This window comes from Phacochoerus africanus, chromosome 2 (genome assembly GCF_016906955.1).
Source record: "Phacochoerus africanus isolate WHEZ1 chromosome 2, ROS_Pafr_v1, whole genome shotgun sequence".
Classification (NCBI taxonomy): Eukaryota; Metazoa; Chordata; class Mammalia; order Artiodactyla; family Suidae; genus Phacochoerus; species Phacochoerus africanus.
The window spans coordinates 31,658,233-31,676,404 of record NC_062545.1 but is presented as its reverse complement, the minus strand read 5'-3'; the positions used below and the strand labels follow the sequence as shown (position 1 = coordinate 31,676,404).

At 36.0% G+C, this 18,172-nt stretch overlaps 1 protein-coding gene across 1 annotated transcript in view; it reads left to right on the top strand.

Annotated features, from left to right (window-relative positions):
- ENPP1 (ectonucleotide pyrophosphatase/phosphodiesterase 1) overlaps positions 1-18,172 on the top strand; it is a 70,201-nt gene that overhangs the window by 35,076 nt on the left and 16,953 nt on the right. Inside the window, exons 3-14 of the mRNA XM_047758560.1 lie at positions 861-977; positions 1,870-1,995; positions 3,130-3,190; positions 5,800-5,897; positions 7,033-7,112; positions 8,205-8,324; positions 9,019-9,128; positions 10,677-10,742; positions 11,044-11,116; positions 13,261-13,369; positions 15,450-15,581; positions 17,430-17,461. Of these exons, the coding sequence (XP_047614516.1) occupies positions 861-977; positions 1,870-1,995; positions 3,130-3,190; positions 5,800-5,897; positions 7,033-7,112; positions 8,205-8,324; positions 9,019-9,128; positions 10,677-10,742; positions 11,044-11,116; positions 13,261-13,369; positions 15,450-15,581; positions 17,430-17,461 (1,124 nt within the window). The remainder of the gene's footprint in view (positions 1-860; positions 978-1,869; positions 1,996-3,129; positions 3,191-5,799; positions 5,898-7,032; positions 7,113-8,204; positions 8,325-9,018; positions 9,129-10,676; positions 10,743-11,043; positions 11,117-13,260; positions 13,370-15,449; positions 15,582-17,429; positions 17,462-18,172) is intronic.

Sequence of the window (18,172 nt, the reverse complement as noted above, 5' to 3'; positions counted from 1 at the left end):
TTATACAAGCTTCCAAAAAGGAAAAAAAGACCTAGATCGGGGAATTGGGGAAAGCTTTTCAGAGGGAGCCAGGTTGGATCTGAAGGTGTGATGGGTGTTTTAGGTGATGGAGGGAGATGGGTCCTGCAGAAAATGTCCTACGTAATAAACACATTATTTCTTCTTATACCAAATTGCAAGTGAGATAAGGTGTTCTTTCTCTTCTGAAATACTCATAGATTATGACTTTTTAAAGAACTCCGTGTTCATTGAAGCCAACCTTTTCATGGTATAAAATATTCAGAACTAACTCTTCTTATTTTTCTTCCTTTTCTTTTTCTTTTCCTTTCTTTTTTTTTGGCTTTTTTTTTTTTTTTTTTTTTTTTTTTTGGTTTCCCTGAAGCATATAGATTTCCCAGGCCAGGGACCAGATCTGAGCCATAGTTGCCACCTAAGTTGCAGCTGCAGCAATGCCAGATCCTTAACCCACTGTGCTGGGCTGGGTATCAAACCTGCAATCCTGTGGTCCCAAAACGCCGCTGATCCTGCCACAGTGGGAACTCCTATTATTTTTCTTTTCTTTACTGCTGTAAGTATTTAAGTTTTACTAGCCACTGTAGGGTTTATAATATATATATAAAGTTATCTTTTTTTCCTATGGCAAACTTGTGTGTTACAAACTCTCTATATAAGGTTACTACCTTCTGTGTTCCTTTCTCTATGTATTTGTGAAAATATTCTTGGTTAACTTTAATTCCCACCCCAACTGTGTTTTCTAAAAGTATTTGGACCTCCTCTATATGTAATTTAGGTGTATTAGTTGCTGTTTGCTTTGTAATTGTATGATGATTAGAAATATCTTACTCTTTCAATATTTTCAGTTAAAAGTTGCAAAGGTCGCTGCTTTGAGAGAACATTTGGGAACTGTCGCTGTGATGTTGCTTGCGTTGACCTTGGAAACTGCTGTCTAGATTACCAGGAGACATGCATAGCACCAGGTAAAAATATGCAGGGGCAAAGATGGGGTCATGGGCATTGGCAAAAGACCAAAGGGAAGTTCTGCATCTTTTAGGGATGGGATTTATCTAACCAACTTGAAATTTTTTGAAATTTGGCCTTTATATTTCCTGAGAAAAATAAAGTTCACATATTTTGCCTTTGGTAAAAATCTTATGAATAGTAGAACTATACCTATATTTAATGTATGCTGAAAGCCTATTTAGTCTAGTTTGCATTTCAACTAAGTTGAAAAAGACTGCTTAAAATATATGACTGTTTTCATTACAGATTTATTAAAGCAGGAGTTCCTAAGATGTCCACTTAAACTTTAAAATAAACTATCAGACTTTGGAAATTTTCTCAGTTTGATTTGATCTTTTCTACATATGACATGGAATAACATTTCAATGAGAGTGAGCTAGTTTGGATTAAATTCTGAGTTCTCCAACAGTGACTGGTGGAAGAACCCAAGATCTATGTGGGCATTGTAAAATAATAATAATTACATTTGTTTACATTTTAAAATGATGAGATTCTGGATTTTCAGTGAAATAATTGCTGCCTGTGTATTTTCTGTTATTTTAGATGGACCACTGTGGTGGCAACTTCTGTGAGTGACTCGGACTTAGGAAATAGCCCATTGTCTCTCACAGATCATGTTCCAGAAGACAATTCTGGGTTCATTTTAGACATGTTAAATTTGGACCATAAAATGTATTGGGGGCGGGGGCAGTGGACGTTGTTTTCCCTGCTTTTTATTTTTACTTTTTAGCTTTTATTGAATTGTAGTTGATTTTCAATGTTGTGGTAATTTCTGCTTTCAACATAGTGATTCAGTTATACATAATACACATGGACCGTAAAATGTATTCTGTGGATATTTGTTTCTAGAACGGATATGGACTTGCAGCAAATTCAGGTGTGGTGAGAAAAGATTGTCCCGAAGCCTCTGCTCCTGTTCAGATGACTGCAGGGACAAGGGCGACTGTTGCATCAACTATAGCTCCGTATGCCGAGGTCAGGATTTCATGCCCTCACCGGGTCAGATGCAGGCTGACATCTTCCTAGGTCTTAGCTGGGTTTAGCACAGGTATATTTTTTAACCTTAGAAGTCATAGTTCTTGATCCATCATATTGGCTGTAAAAAAAAAAAAGCTTATTAAACATTTTATTAAAAGAAAATTTCAAACATATATACCTGAGTAGAGAGAGTATGTAATGACGCTTGTGTGTGTCACCCAGCTTGATAATAATAATTATTATGCACACATGGCCAATCATGTTTTTGTTTGTTTGGGTTGATTTTTTTTTTTTTTTTGCTTTTTTTAAGGCCATAGCTTCGACACATGGAAGTTCCCAGGCTAGGGGTCGAATTGGAGATGAAGCTTTCGGGCTACACCACAGCTCACAGCAATGCCGGATCCTGTAACCCACTGAGTGAGGCCAGGGATTGAACCCTCATCCCCATGGATACTAGACAGGTTCCTAACCAGCTAAGCCACAATGGGAACTCCCTATCTACAAATGACCAATCGTGTTTTATCCGTGGTCACTCACCCTCCTGCTATTACCCCTTTAGGTTATTTTGATGTTAGTTGCATGTGTAATGCTGTATTTGTGGAAAGATTAGTTTTGCAATCCTGACTGACCATGTAACAGGTTCTCTCTTAGTAAGTGAGAGCGATGTGTGCCGTGCACTGAGAGAGCGGATGTGAAGTTAGTGCATAAGATTCTGTATAAAGTGATGTTATTATGATGTCTTGTCTGAGTGTTACAGGCTTCCTTGAAATTCCTTGATAGAACCTGGCTCTGTATGAGAGGAACTAAGACATCAAGGATTTACTACCAGATGATTTTGTTTTGTGGATAGAAGGAGGGTTGTCAGTTTTGGCTGAAAGTGTTAAGAACTTGAAAATGGAAAAGATACTTTCAAGTTCTCACATAGTAATATGTTATAGGCTTGCAATTATACATTCATTTTTTAATTCCTGACATCAACGATCTCTTATTTTGAAACAGAATATCTCCCTGTATTCGTTATATTTACCTAGAATCATCCCCCACATTATTTGGAATCTGTCCTAATGTGTCTCATCATTGTTTCTATTTAGTGTGTCCAACTCATTTTTGTATTTCTTGAAAATGTTTTAGGTGAGAAAAGTTGGGTAGAGGAAACGTGTGAGAGCATTAATGAGCCGCAGTGTCCAGCAGGGTAAGATTATATTTTGCGATACTTCTTTTTTCTTTTTTTTCTTTTTCAGGGCCGCACCCGTGGCATATGGAGGTTCCCAGGCTAGGGGTCTAATCAGAGCTACAGCTGCTGGCCTACACCACAGCCACAGCAACTCGGGATCCGAGCCGCATCTGCAACCTACCCCACAGCTCACAGCAATGCTGTATCCTTAACCCCTGAGCAAGGCCAGGGATTGAACCCACAACCTCATGGATCCTAGTTGGGTTCATTAACTGCTGAGCCAAGAAGAGAATTCCCTCATTTTTTTCTTTTTTAGAGGTACCAATTTTTTCTCCTATCAAATCAAAAAGATAAAAATAATAATTATTCATTGATTCAGTGAATATTATTTTTTAGCTAGCCCTTCTTTGGGTCCCTGGTAGTATAGATATAATTGTGGCATGACCCCCACTCTGGAAGCTAGTAGAAAAAAAGAGAGGTCATGAATATTTGGCCTTTGGTATTTTTGAGTGTTGAGTGGAATTTGTGTCTTTCTTACTTTCTAAAGAAAGTAAGGATCTTTACTTTTATTTGATGTTTTTCAAATTGAATTTAACAGCAAATTACAGCGTCTTTTGATTTTTTTCATATTTTGATTCATTTATATATTTTTAGGATAACATGTCTGTGAGAAGATGTTGCATACTTTTTATAATTTATACTTATTATTTTTGTCTTTAAAGTATTTTGAGCGATACCTTATGTATACAAGGTATTGAAAAAAATTTTGTGGAAATCAAAAGGTGGGAATTTGTGACAGTATTAGACATGTTTATCTTTGTTCCACTTGAGAACTCATGTAATTTGAATTATTAATCTTTATAAATATTTTTGCATGTTTCAAATAATATTTTTTCCAAACTATTAAAAATTTGTAAGCTACATTTTAGCTTATTTATATAAATAATTTTTGTTTTTTAAATATGTATTTTTTTCTCTTGGATGAGAGGGTACTTTTCTGTTTAAAACAACAGTAATAGCAGCAGCAAAGGCTAAACCCAAACCAAAAGGTCTCAACAGAAGAGCCTTTTTGCAAAGGGGACTTCTCGTGTACGCTAAGATGTCTAATAAGTCCATGGTGTATTGGAAATTTTATTTTATCTTATTCATTTTTTCTTTTTTGGCCATGTCTATGGCCTATGGAAGTTCCTGGGCCAGGGATCAAATCTGAGGCACAGCTGTAACCTAGCCACATATGTGGCAAGACCAGATACTTAGCCTGCTGTGCTACAGCAGGAACTCCAGGAAGTTTTAGATTTAATTTTAATTTTCGAATTTTTCTTTTCCTTCTAAACATGGCCATCATTTTTTAGTTGAAATGTCGACCCTGCTAGTGGAAAATAGAAGTCCTCCTTTCTTTATGAGAAGACTATAATTTAGGACATATTTTATTACCCTGGAAATTATGGTACCAGTATATTTGCCTGGAGGCTCAGCAGACTGTTTTTATGCTTTCTTTAGATTGAATAGAAATCTTATACAGGATGCACCGGCGAGACAATCTGCAGCTGATTCTGCAGAGTCTCCCAACAGCTAGTACAGGTACTAGTGAGTGGCAATCACACACAATCTTCTCGGTTTTCTGTATATGACAGTAAGCTGGGAAGGTGGTGGAGTTGAAAAGTGCCAGGCCAGGCAAGTTTTTGCTCACAAATTTTAAATTACCGAGTAAACTTAACAGTGAAAAAGTTTTTTCACTGTTATCCAATGATAACATGTACCAGATATCATTAGAAGCTGCAAAACTTCTGAACAATGCCTCTTTTGGTGTCACCATGGAACAGTGGCCCATAGTTATTTATTCTCTTTTGCCGAGTGTATTATTGTACATGTTTTTTTTTTTTTTTCCTCCCTCTTTGGATTTCCCTAGACCCATGTGACCCTGCGTGTGGGGAGTGGGAGGGTGTATCTTCATTGTTCATTCCTAGCTTTGGATCATTTCTTTGTTGTCTGTATATTTAAAGGTAATAAATACCTCTCCAACTTCTCTACTAAATATTAATATCTTTTCAATGTGGTGAGCTTAAAAGCTAAATATTGTATATAATTTGTGTGATATGCAATATTATCTGTTAGATTCAAGTAGCGACAATATCAGAAAATGGTTTTTTAGGAAAAAATAGTGCAAACAAGAGCATAATTTAGAAAATGCTGTTTGTTATCATTTATGCTCTTGTAAATTGGGAAAATGTTATCATGTTTTAGTTCCATTTGGTCTAGCTTCTAGAATAGCAGAAACCATGAATAATAGTCTCTGTCTGGTGGCTCAACATGGCATGAGTGCTTAATCAATACTATTTGATGATATATAATGAACTATAATATATGTATTATATGTAAAATAATATGTATTATCTATTATTATGAGATATAATGAACTATAAAAGCAGGTACTTGAAAAGGCTTGTAGAATTATCCTTTATAAGGACGCTTGCTGAGCTTGTTTTTCTTTAGATGACATGCCGACATCAGTGGAAAATCTTCCCAGGACCTATGTGAAGGAAAGAGAAAATCTTCACTGGATGCATATCTTCTTTGTGCTTCTTTAAATATTCTTTTTTTTTCTTTCTTTCTTTCTCCTCACTCAGGTTTGAAAAGCCTCCAATCCTCTTATTTTCTTTGGATGGTTTCAGGGCAGAATATTTACACACTTGGGGTGGACTTCTTCCTGTTATTAGCAAACTAAGTGAGTAACCTTGGAGTTTACTATTAGAGTGCCACCATTTCAGTGAGATAGACTAGGGAGGCAATCTTGTTTTGGAAAAATACTGGTAGAAATCTGTTTTGTGCAACTTCTCTATTGCAAAGGAGTTAAACTTGTTGATAAGGAATTAGTGTTTAATGTTGTAATTATTATGAAGCTGCCTTTTAAGTAATTCTAAGATAATAACAGTTATCTTAGGACTTTTATCCTTTGATGATAGATACAAGGATAAGATTTATAAGGTTTTTTTTTTTCTTTGAACTTTGGATTCCTTTTTTGGAAAAATCATTTATATACTTATTTGTGTAATATGTATTATATCTTAAAATAGAATTTCAAAAACTGAAGTTATTTCTTTTTCTTTTTTTTGTATTTTTGCCTTTTCTAGGGCTGCTCCCGCAGCATATGGAGATTCCCAGGCTAGGGGTCTAATTTGGAGCTGTAGCCACCAGCCTATGCCACAGCCACAGCCACGCCAGATCCAAGCCAAGTCTGTGACCCACACCACAGCTCACGGCAATGCTGGATCCTTAACCCACTGAGCAAGGCCAGGGATCGAACCCGCAACCTCATGGTTCCTTAATGGATTCATTAACCACTGAGCCACGATGGGAACTCCTGAAGTATTTCTGATATGATTCTAGTAGTGTAGACATTAGTTATCATGTGGCAGCCTTCCAAATTCTCTGTTTCAATTAAAGCCTTAATGGAATGATTATTCTATAAGTTATTGATGCAATAGTAGAATGGTCTTTTCTTAGCACTGGTGCCAAAGTTTTCAATCACAGAACCATCAGTAATATAAGTATCACCATATCATCATTGCTATTGAAAAAGGAAAAAATCAAATAGGGTATAAAAACTATCAATTATCATATAATTGATTCATTGGCTTAATTTTTTTAAGGTTTTTCTAACTAGGAGAAAAACTAACTCTTTACATTCCATTTGAATCTACAACATTGCTTCATAATTCACCCTGAATTTTTATGTGGTTATAAATCCCTCCTGAGTTCATTTTTTTCATACCATTTGGATGTCTGTGGTACCAGACTTCAGTGAGAGAAACTGATTGCCATTGTATTTAATAACAATCTTTAATTTGTTTCCCTTGTAGAAACCTGTGGAACATACACTAAAAACATGAGACCAGTCTATCCAACAAAAACTTTCCCCAATCACTACAGCATTGTCACAGTAAGCTCTGCTTTTCAGCTTTTATATGTTCACAGAAGTGAGATGTCAGTGTCACATTTTTCAAGGGAATAACTAGATTTCCGATGCGAAAAAAAATTACTTCTTTTTCATTGTGTGGTTGAGTGAGGAAACCTAGGTTCTTTTTTTTTTTTTTAATTTAATGATTTTTATTTTTTTCCATTTCGGCTGGTTTACAGTGTTCTGTCACTTTTCTACTCTACAGCAAGGTGACCCAGTCACACATACATATATATATACATTCTTTCTTCTCACGTTATCATGCTCCATAAGTTGACTAGAGGAAACCTAGGTTCTGATCCTAGCTCTTTCGCTAGCAAACCGTGCGCTTGGCAAGGTCACTTTACCTTCTAGGTCTCAATTTCCCATCCGTGGAAAGAGGTGGCTAAAGACCGCAAGAAACGTGTCCTTGATTTCCTTTCAGTTTTAGGATTCTCTGACCCTTGAGTCCTATTTTTTTCTGATTAGTTTGGGAGCTTACTTTATTTAAGCACCAAACTGTCTGCACTCACATATTCTCAGCTGTCTTTCCAGTCATCCTGACGCATGAGTCTAAGCAAGCCACTTTGCCTGACTTTAGATAGGATTTTAGCCCTGTTTTTGTTTCACTCAAAGTTTCCAGATTTAATTTGAGTCCAGAAAAAAAAAAAAAAAGTAGAGTCATTAGGCCTTAGGGTTGAAGCCAGAGAATTAATATACTAGCTACTATTTGTACAAGCTATTCTGGGACCAAAGCAAAGAGGAGTTTGCTCTGCAGAAATGTTTCACCAAGCAATGCAAAAGAAGAACGTAGTACATTTTTCAAAATTTGAGAGACTGCTTCTTTGTATAGAACTTCATCCATAGCATTCCTAACTTATTTTCTCCTATCACATAAATTAAAACCAAATACTATATAAAATCTTGAGCAGTTGACTGTGTTTTGACAAAACCTGTTGTTTTATTCTTCTCTCCTTACACTGTGTTAAGTTCCTTGTAGCTTCAGTTGGTGCTACAACTTTGATGATTTGGTGCTGTGACTTTAACATTAAAAACACATAACCTGCATAAAACTTGTTTTTTTCTGTTTTTCAGGGGCTTTATCCAGAATCCCATGGCATAATTGACAATAAAATGTATGATCCCAAAATGAATGCAAACTTTGCACTTAAAACTAAAGAGAAATTTAACCCTGAGTGGTACAAAGGAGAACCAGTGAGTTGTTTGTTTTAGCTATCAAAATATTTTTTATTGTTATAATCTGTTTCAGTTAGAGTAAAATACCAGATTCCCTGGAGCTTTTAATAACCTATTTAATTTACTGTGTTTGTGGCCATCCTTATGCAAATGGAGATAAGTGTAGATCGTTCTAAATATAGCTTGTATCATTGTGGAGTTTATTCCAGAGCTGGGTTTGGGTTATGCTGAGCCATTTTTCTTTTCTACTTGATTCTGCCTCCTTGTCCTAGTAGCATATAGCAATAGTCTAGGGGTAATATTTTAATACACAAAGCTGGTTGTTTCTGCAAGAGTATGACTTTGTTTGCAGTTGCTAATTTAGAAGATTCTCTCTAATTGTGATTTTTAAATGTGTTCTCCTTTTTACTTTAAAAAAATGCCATAACCATTCTAAAAGGTCTATTTGGATAGTCTTGATATTCTTCTTTGAAGGAAAAGAGTATGGTGTTTAATTTGCAAATTAGAAATTCATGTTTTAGCCTTGACATTTAAAGCTGTGTGACCTTGGGCAAATTATTCTTTCTGTGCCTCAGTTTTCTCATATCCACTCACTAGTGTTTGTACTGGTTCTAGCACTTAAGAGGAAAGCACTGGTGTTGCATGAACACATAGTTTCCTGAGAACTGAATGTTTGCATAATATCCTGACTTTCCTTCACCATCTTCCCCAGATTTGGCTTACAGCTAAATATCAAGGCGTGAAGTCAGGCACATTTTTTTGGCCAGGATCAGATGTGAAAATTAATGGAATTCTCCCAGACTTGTATAAAATATATAATGGGTATGTATAGATGTACTTTTTCTAGGTCCTATAACGTAGAACAGGTTTTGTTTGTTTGTTTTGTTTTATCACAGCCTGAGTTGTAGCATTTGAATGATATGTTATCTGAACAATGAGACCTGTCAGAATAAGAACTCTATTTCACCGTTTTAGATGAATGGTAAATTGAGTGTAAAACTAGATGAGTTTTTTCCTGGAGGTTTTCTAGAAAACACTGGTGGCATGTTGGAGTTTGCATTTAGATCTTCGGGCAGGTATAAGAATTGAAGTCCTGCTCTCCCCAGGGCCTGATCTGTTTGTTTTGTAAATAGAATTGGAGTGGGAGGGACAGGGAGTTTGGGGTTAGTAGATGCAAACTGTTACATTTGGAATGGATAAGCAGTGGGGTCTTACTGTTCAGCACAGTCTCTTGTGTTGGAACATGATGGAGGATAGTATGAAAAAAAAAAGAATGTGAAAAAAAAATGCATTGAAGTCCTGGTGAAAATGCAGGCCTCTGGGTGGAGGCCCTGCATATTTTCACTCTAGGAAGAAAGAGAACTAGAAGCAGGAGATGAAAGTCTTAAAGGGACACAGGTAGGAATGACTCTCTGGTGTCTGGAAATATTATTTAAAAGAAGATATTAATGGCACCTATGGATTTACATTTTCCAAGTACTGTAATAAACATTCCATCTCATGTAAGAATGGATTAGAGTAACCTCCCTGTGATATTCAAAATACATGAGGTATTGAGAAAAAAACAAAAATTTTCTTTTTCTGGAAGACTCCCTCTGGATCATTTTAGGGAGACCACCAAAATAATTCTGTCTTACATTAGGAATGTTATGTTGTAAAAACAATACAACAGTGTGTTTGAGGGATGAGAGAAAAAGCTCATAAATTCCAAACAAGAAACACATAATGATTTTTCTTTGGTGATCATGTGCCGTTGTTTATTCTTTATGGTTCACAGGAGCACTTTGTTATTTGCCATGAATTTCATTCCATGGATGGTAATTGAGATGCTGTGTGCCAGGCACTCTCCTAGGTCTGGGGGATTCCAAGAGTAGTGACTTATGTTCTCTGGCTTCTCAAGGTCTGATAGAGGACACAACCAAGTGTATTGGGGTTGGACAAGCCCTGTGATGGGGTTGTGTAAACACAAACCTGTGCCCAGAGGAAGGTGTCATTAATTCTGCCCAAAAAGTGTTGTCTGGAGAAGTGTCTGCCCATCAGGCATCCACTTCCCAGTTTTACTAAGACTCATCAACACGTGAGTTCTCTGTGAAGCTCCCTTTGAAGAGTGTATCGACACATGAGTCATTCATGCACTAGCAATTGCTGTTCTCAGGTACAGAAATAAGATCCTCAAGTAGAGTATAGGTCACACATTTTTAAACTAGATTACAACTTTCATATGTGTATAGTTTACAACTCTTCAAACACAGTTGATGCCTTGAATTGTTTTAGTCTCTCTGAATGCAGCTTTCAGTAAGACAAACATTTATATTTTAAACCCAAACAATTGTCACAGATTTGTTTCATTTGGTTCATCTTTACTTGTAGTTCAGTACCATTTGAAGAGAGAATTTTAGCTGTTCTTAAGTGGCTGCAGCTTCCTAAAGATGAAAGGTATGTAAGTGATTAATTTCCGTCATAAAATACTCCTTTGTTTTATAAAAATGTCAAATTATTTCAAACAGAGGACAAGAAAACTTTGCTCTTGGCTCTGATGTTTTATTTCCCACTCTTTAGTGAGTTATTACAGCCCCATTGTGAAGAGTTCTAAATGTGTAAATTATTTCTCAGCAAGTTTAGGAATGATACCCCAGTGTTGTGTAATTTTTATTCACTATCGATTGTTGAATTATTCTTTCTATTCTGTTTTACAATGTGTTCGTAAAATATTACATTTTGATACTGTTTGATTTAGACCACACTTTTACACTCTGTATTTAGAAGAACCAGATTCTTCGGGTCATTCATACGGACCAGTCAGCAGTGAAGTAAGTACATTTTTATCAGTGATTACTTCGTTAAGCCCAGTGACATCTAACTGAACCTTGCTCTGAAGCAGATTTCTTCACTAATCTATAAGAATTCATGATCTCTGAAGAGTGAGTTTTAAGCACATTTTTATTACACCCCAGGATTCACTCTCAGCAAAAAGAGTTAGGAGCTTTGTTTTGTTTACACTATCTACAGTGCTAAGTTGAACCAGTGGTGAATTAAGTTCCATGTTTTCAGTTCCAAAGCCTTTGTCCATTCTCTGGCCCCTTACATTGGCCTAAAAACTAAGTGCTCTTTGAAAATGTATGAATAATTAAGACTTCAATTTTCTGTGAAAATGTAGGACACTAAATCACATGGCAGAAGAAGCCTTCCTATGCACTCTCCCCCTTGGGAGCTATGTCTCTGGCTGTCTGAGACCACACTTACAAGAGAGCTTGTGCATCAAACAAAGAATGGGAGATCTTATCAAGAGTATAAAGGTGTTCAAATAACCATTGGAGATAGTAGTTCATGGACTAACGCTCTCAGTGTAACATCTTATTTGACCTGACACCCTTTCAAGAACTTAGCCTGCTTCTGGCTGTATTTGTAATTGGTATGGTGCTTTAAAACATCAGATACTCCTGGCCAAATCATTTTCGTATCTTAGAGCACAAAGGGCATTAGAACAGAAAAGGATTTGAGCTTCTTTCCTTGTTCCTGTAAACTAAAAGATGATTTATATTTTATCTGGGACCTAAGATGTAAAAGAAACAGAAGTAAGAATCTGTGAATATGGTTGGTCATGATGCAGAGGAGAAGAGGTATTGCCAGGATTCCAAATCGGAATCTTTATTTAGTTATCTTTTGCTCCATGTAAGTGCAAGAGATAAAAGGCTAGGGAAACGCTTCCTTAATGGAGTTACCCCCCAAGTTCCCATCAGTTCTTCTGCCCAGGCTGGACAGTTTGTGAGCACCAATGATGGAGTTCATACTAAAGCCTGGCCCAGTATGTCCATTGTGAGCCCTGTTCTTTAGGATGCTACTTCCTCTAAATAAGGAAGAGAGAAGAAGCATGCTCATTTCTCTCTCCTGAATGTAAAACAGCTGCCTAAACCATGTTCCCCCGATTTTCCTTACCCTGGGTCTACCCCAGATTTTCCCCTTCTAAAGAGTAGATTTCTCTTGGGTGCCATCTCATCAGATAAAAGAGAACCTAGAGAAAGGGAAGTTGACCTTCATCTAAGTCGGTGTTTACCATTGTGCTCTTTCCATAAAAATATCTCTAGTGGCTTCAGTGTGGTTAACAATCCTGTGTGCCTTTGCTTTGATTCTGTCCTTCACATAAGGAGAGATGCCCCTTCTTAGAGGTGGGAGATACGTGGCCAGCAAGATGGCCATCTTGAAATTAGACAAAGGGAAATGTTTCTTGTAGCTCTTATCTTAGTCTGAACAATTAGCCAGCTGCTACTATCATTTTTATTCTTTCCCTCAAATCATGGACACTTAAGACCCATGTCTAGGTCATTTTGGCTCCAAGTAAATCCAAGTTTCATTTTGTAATCGATTATCAGGTCAGGTAAGTTTTAAGACCAGTGCTACTTTTTCTGATTCACTAAAGATTTCCCAAATTACCTGCTTTTCTGATTCCTCTTCATTCAAAGTTGAGCCCATTACTTCTCAAATCATACTCATCAACTTAAAAATTCTATTAAACTCTGATATTATTTATTGGCTCATCAAAACCCACTTTATCTTAATATTTAAAAATTCCAATTCATGTTGCTTGGGTATCTTTGAGTGAATGAAAGACCATGTCGAAAGAGCTTATTTCATAATACAGTGAAGTTCATGGGCTATAAATAACAATTAGACTGTTTTGATACAGTGCAGAAAACACAGGCAAAGCTGCGCAAGAATTTCCCGCCAGTGGTTTTGGCAGGAGAGAGCAAGAGAGAAACGCCAAAGCAGTTTGCCAAAACCATGTGCCATTCTGTGCCCTTGTGATATTCAGATGCAAAAATACATGTAGTTTGTATGGAAATAATGGGTTGTATTCCTAAAAGTTCTAATTTTTAAAAATTAAGTACACAGAGCCTTAAGAAGCATTTCATGAATACTTTTAACTGCATGACATGAGATTGTTTCCCTTTCTTAGGTCATCAGAGCTCTGCAGAGGGTTGATGACATGGTTGGCATGCTGATGGATGGTCTTAAGGAGCTAAACTTGCATCGATGCCTGAACCTCATCCTTATTTCAGATCATGGTAATCTGAATTTGAATCATTTCTCCTTCAGGTTCAATGATGCCCCCAGAAGTTTACTTGATTGATTATTGTTTTATTATTTCCTCTGAGTGTTATAGTTTCTTCTTTTTTAAAAATTTGATTTCTTACGGAAAGTCTTTAGGAAAAGACTACAATAAATATAAAGAATAAGAGTTCCTGTTGTGGCTCCGTGGAAACGAACCCGACTAGTATCCATGAGGATGTGGGTTGGATCGCTGGCTTTGCTCCATGGGTTAAGGATCTGGCGTTGCTGGGAGCTGTGGTATATATCACTGAGATGGCTCGGAACTGGTGTAGCTGTGGCTGTGGCCTAGGCCAGCAGCTGTAGCTCCAGTTCAGTCCCTAGCCTGGGAATAGCATATGTCACAGGCGCAGTCCCAAAGGAAAAAGAAACGTATGTAAATACATATATTTACATATGTATTTGTAAATATGTGTGTGTGTGTATATATATATGTAACAAGTGAAAACTAGAATTCACAGAAACTTAGGAGCCTGTCAACTGCAATACACTCATCTCCTGATTTGGGGAAGGCTTGCACCAGGAACTTGGACATTTAAAACAAATTTTTTCCAACATTAAATTTTGGTAAATCTACTCTAAAAATTTTAGGCATAATTTGAACAGGTTATTATGTACTTCTGTTTTCTTTAGCGTGATAAATCTGACTTTTAAAGGCATTGTATATTAATTTTGACAATTTTAATTTAACACTGCTTACTGTAACCTTTATTATACATGCTGCTGAAGTGAGCACAGCTTACTGAAACCTTTAGAATACGTTTGTGTACAGCCCTGGGACCATAAAAGTGATGTATATACAAGAAAATAGGAAACAGTTTCTTTTTGTTTGTTTTTTCTTTTTGTTATTGCCTGCTTCAGAAATAATTACTGAAAACTATTTCTAGAAACATTCTTAAGAAGCTGTATCCTATAGAAACCCCAGTCCTGGAATGAGATTGAGAGTTTTGTATTCCCAGTTAATATGCTAGATAATTCTGAGAAAACAACTATACTTTTGTATTCAGTCTAAAAGTGATATTGCTCCTTATGTAAAGATATTGCAATAAGTAAATAAGATGGAACACTGAAATAATTTTGGATGAAAGAAAAGGAAAAGATTTTTTTTCCCCATTTTTTGAAGTTTTATTGAAATATAGTTGATTTACAATGCTGTGATAATTTCTGCTGTACAATAGTGTGATTCAGTTATATACATACACATATCGATTCTTTTCCATAGGAGTTATCCTATTGGGTAGAGTTCCCTGTGCTATACAGCAGGTCTCCAAGGACCATCCATTCCATATACAATAGTGTGTACATGCCAATCCCAAATCTCTAGTTCATCCCTCCCCCACCCCCACCTGTCTCCTTTGGTAGCCATAAGTTTGTTTTTGAAGTCTGTGAGTCTGTTCCTGTTTTGTAAATAAGTTCATTTACACCCTTTTTTAAAAAGATTCCACATGTAAGTGATACCATGATATTTGTCTTTCTCTGCCTCACTTACTTCACTTAATATGATCATCTCTAAACCCATCCATGTTGCTGCAAATGACATTATTTCATGCTTTTTATGGCTGAGTAATAGTCCCTTGTATGTATATAACACATCTTCTTTATCTCTTCATCTGTCTGTGGACAGCATTTAAGTTGCTTTCATTTCTTTATTGTAAATAGTGCTGCAGTGAACATCAGGGTGCATGTATCTTTTCAAATTATGGTTTTCTCTGGATATATGTCCAGGAATGGGATTGCTGGATCATATGGTAGCTCTATATTTCATTTTTTGAGGAATCTCCATACTGTTCTCCATGGTGGTTTATAAAATTTACATCCCTACCGATAATATAAGAGGGTTCCAAGAAAAGATTTTAAGTAAAGTAAAGTGGTAGCTATAGGTGAATTTCTGTGTCTTACCTATTAGATATTCAACTATTTCACGCATGCTGCCTACATACTTAGTTGAGTAAAATTCTAGAAGTGAAAGAAACTGTTCTATGTGTTAATTTTTTAAATTAAAGTTTCAACATGTTTTGGGATTTTTTTTTCCCTTAGGCATGGAACAAGGCAGTTGTAAGAAATATGTGTATCTGAATAAATACTTGGGAGATATTAAAAATGTTAAAGTTGTCTATGGACCTGCAGCTCGATTGAGACCCTCTGATGTTCCAGATAAATACTATTCATGTAAGTATATCTCTGTGCTAATTTCAAATACGATTATCCTCATAGTACACTCTTCTGAATCGTTGTTATCTCTAAGTTAAAGACGATCAGTTAATTTCCTTTTCATGATTAAATCTCCAGGGCTCCTCTTCTGCACCAAAGGGATTTTATGGGACTGAATGTGAGGACACAAGCCTTGGGACCACATCACTTTTATGGTCCCAAGGCTCTAACCACTTACCTATTTGTTATATAGTTAAGAATGTTATGTGAGGAGCTTGGTACAATTTTATGTTATCATCTGTATTTTGCTTACATTGTGTTCAAGATTACTTGTACTAGAAAAAAAAAAAGCTTCAGAAAAAAGTTCAGCTACATTTATTCAACTTCAGTTAGTGACATTGCATTAAAATAACACCTAGATGTTATAGAATAATATTCCATTATAAGGAGGAATGCTGGAAGAGATGATTAATTCTATAAGTGACTGATTTCTGTTCTCAGAAATGGCTTTCTTAAACTGTTCCAAAAAAAAAAAAAAACACAATAGGAATGTGTTTTGTGAACAAAGAAGAGGAAATTTCACATTATCTCTTGACCATGTGTCATACCCAAACGGCCAAGAAATTTTAAGTATTCATTCTTTGGAAAGTCAAGCCTATTTCAGAACTGATTGTACCTCTGTTATGCCCCTCTTCTTGATTACTGTCTTTGGTAACTCTCAAATACTAAGGGCAGTTTTGTTTTTCTTTTTGTTTCAATTCACTTTGAAATGGGAAGAGAAAAGGGCTTTTCTGATAGTCATCAGCATTGGATTAGGTTTGGGTGTATGCAGTACTATATGTTTCAGTAGATACTGTTGAATATGCATGAGGAGAAATAGATTTCCCTGCTGGAAAATAGTCACAAAAATTTAATATTAACACGGTCACCCAAAGCACAGACTCTTAACTTGTACAGTAACAAGTTTTAGTTAGTATTTTTAAAAAGTTATTAGAATAATACATGATTATTACAAAACTATAGAGGCAATGGCAGTCTCATTTCATACATTAAAATATATATACAGTATATGTTCTTTTATCTGGATAATTTTCTCAAACTTATGTAAAGTATAGCTGAAAGGATCATAGCAAGCTAGGCAAGTACTGATTTGTAGCACAAAGTACAATAAACAAGTACACTGTGGGCTTGCTGTGCAAATTTAGTTCCTAAACTATTCTACCTGCCCTCACGTCTAAATTCCCCTGTGTCTCTCTTACTTGGAAATTCTGGAATTATTCTTGACTATCAAAGTATATAAAGTCAAAAGTAACAGTTTTCCACTCTAAATCCTCCTAATTCACAACTCAGTTCCTCTCTCTAGAGATAAGCACTGTTAGATCTGGGAGGTGTCTTCCCAGATATTTGCTCAGCATATTTAAAACACATTCATTCTTATCTTTATAAAGTAAAATTATACAAAATCTACATGGATGGATGGATAGATGGATGGATGGATGGAAATTTGGATGCATGCCCAGGTAGATGGATGTATAGGCAGGTAGGCAGATGGATAAATTGTCAGATGAATGAATGCACAGACATATGAATGACGGATGGTTGGATAAATGGATGTGCTGTTACTTGCCTTTTCACTTAACAATATGACATAATTGCACAGGCGTGGGGATGAGGGCTGAGTGGTTCCGAAAAATCTGTCTTATTGCTCTCAGTGACTAATATATAATGATTTAAATGATCAGTTTGAAACCCGCCTTGGTAGTTAAATATAGGGTTTGAGTCTGACCTTCTATATTTTTGTATTATTTTTATTTCTAATGGTAGCATACCATTCAACTATTAATTCTTACCTTTGTCCCCCTTCAGTTAATTATGAAGGCATTGCCAAGAATCTTTCTGTGAGTATGTTTTTCCCCATTACCTGCTCATTATGAGTTTTGTGTAAAATTTATTTAGAAAACAGGTTCAGTGTTTGTTCTTGGGATTGTAGGATTCGAATCAATCTAATTTTGGAGTATCAGGGCCAATATTTAAATGCTCTGTAGTTTTTAAAGATCTTTAAGGACACATCCCAATAATGTAGGTTTTAAAAATGTTAAGAATGTATTTTATTTATTGATATTGTTAAATTTATATGACAGTAGAGGAAATGATTGAAAACAATAGGAGGGAAAGCCCCATTGCTGTACTGTCATAAACACTGTTAGCAGGGAGTTCTCTGATGGCCTAGCGGGTTGTGGCTCCTGCATTCTCACCACTGTGGCTCTGGTTGCTGCTGTGTAGTATAGGTTTGATCCCTGGCGCAAGAACTTCCCTATACTGCCTGTGTGGCAAAAAAGAGAAAAAAAAAAATACAAAAACCCCCTCAGAGAGAACCTGAAATAAACGTCGTAAGAAATAAACGTCGTAACTGTCATTTAAAAAACAAAACAAAAACAAACAAAAAAACACTGTTAGCATTATGATATACTTCCTACCAGTCTTTCTCATGCCTGTTTTTTCACATAAGTTTTTGTCCTAGTGCTCATTTATCTACAGTATTTTTTTTTTTACTTGATAGAAAATTTGTACAATTTTAAAGAAAAGTCTTAAAGTTGTTATAAGAGTAT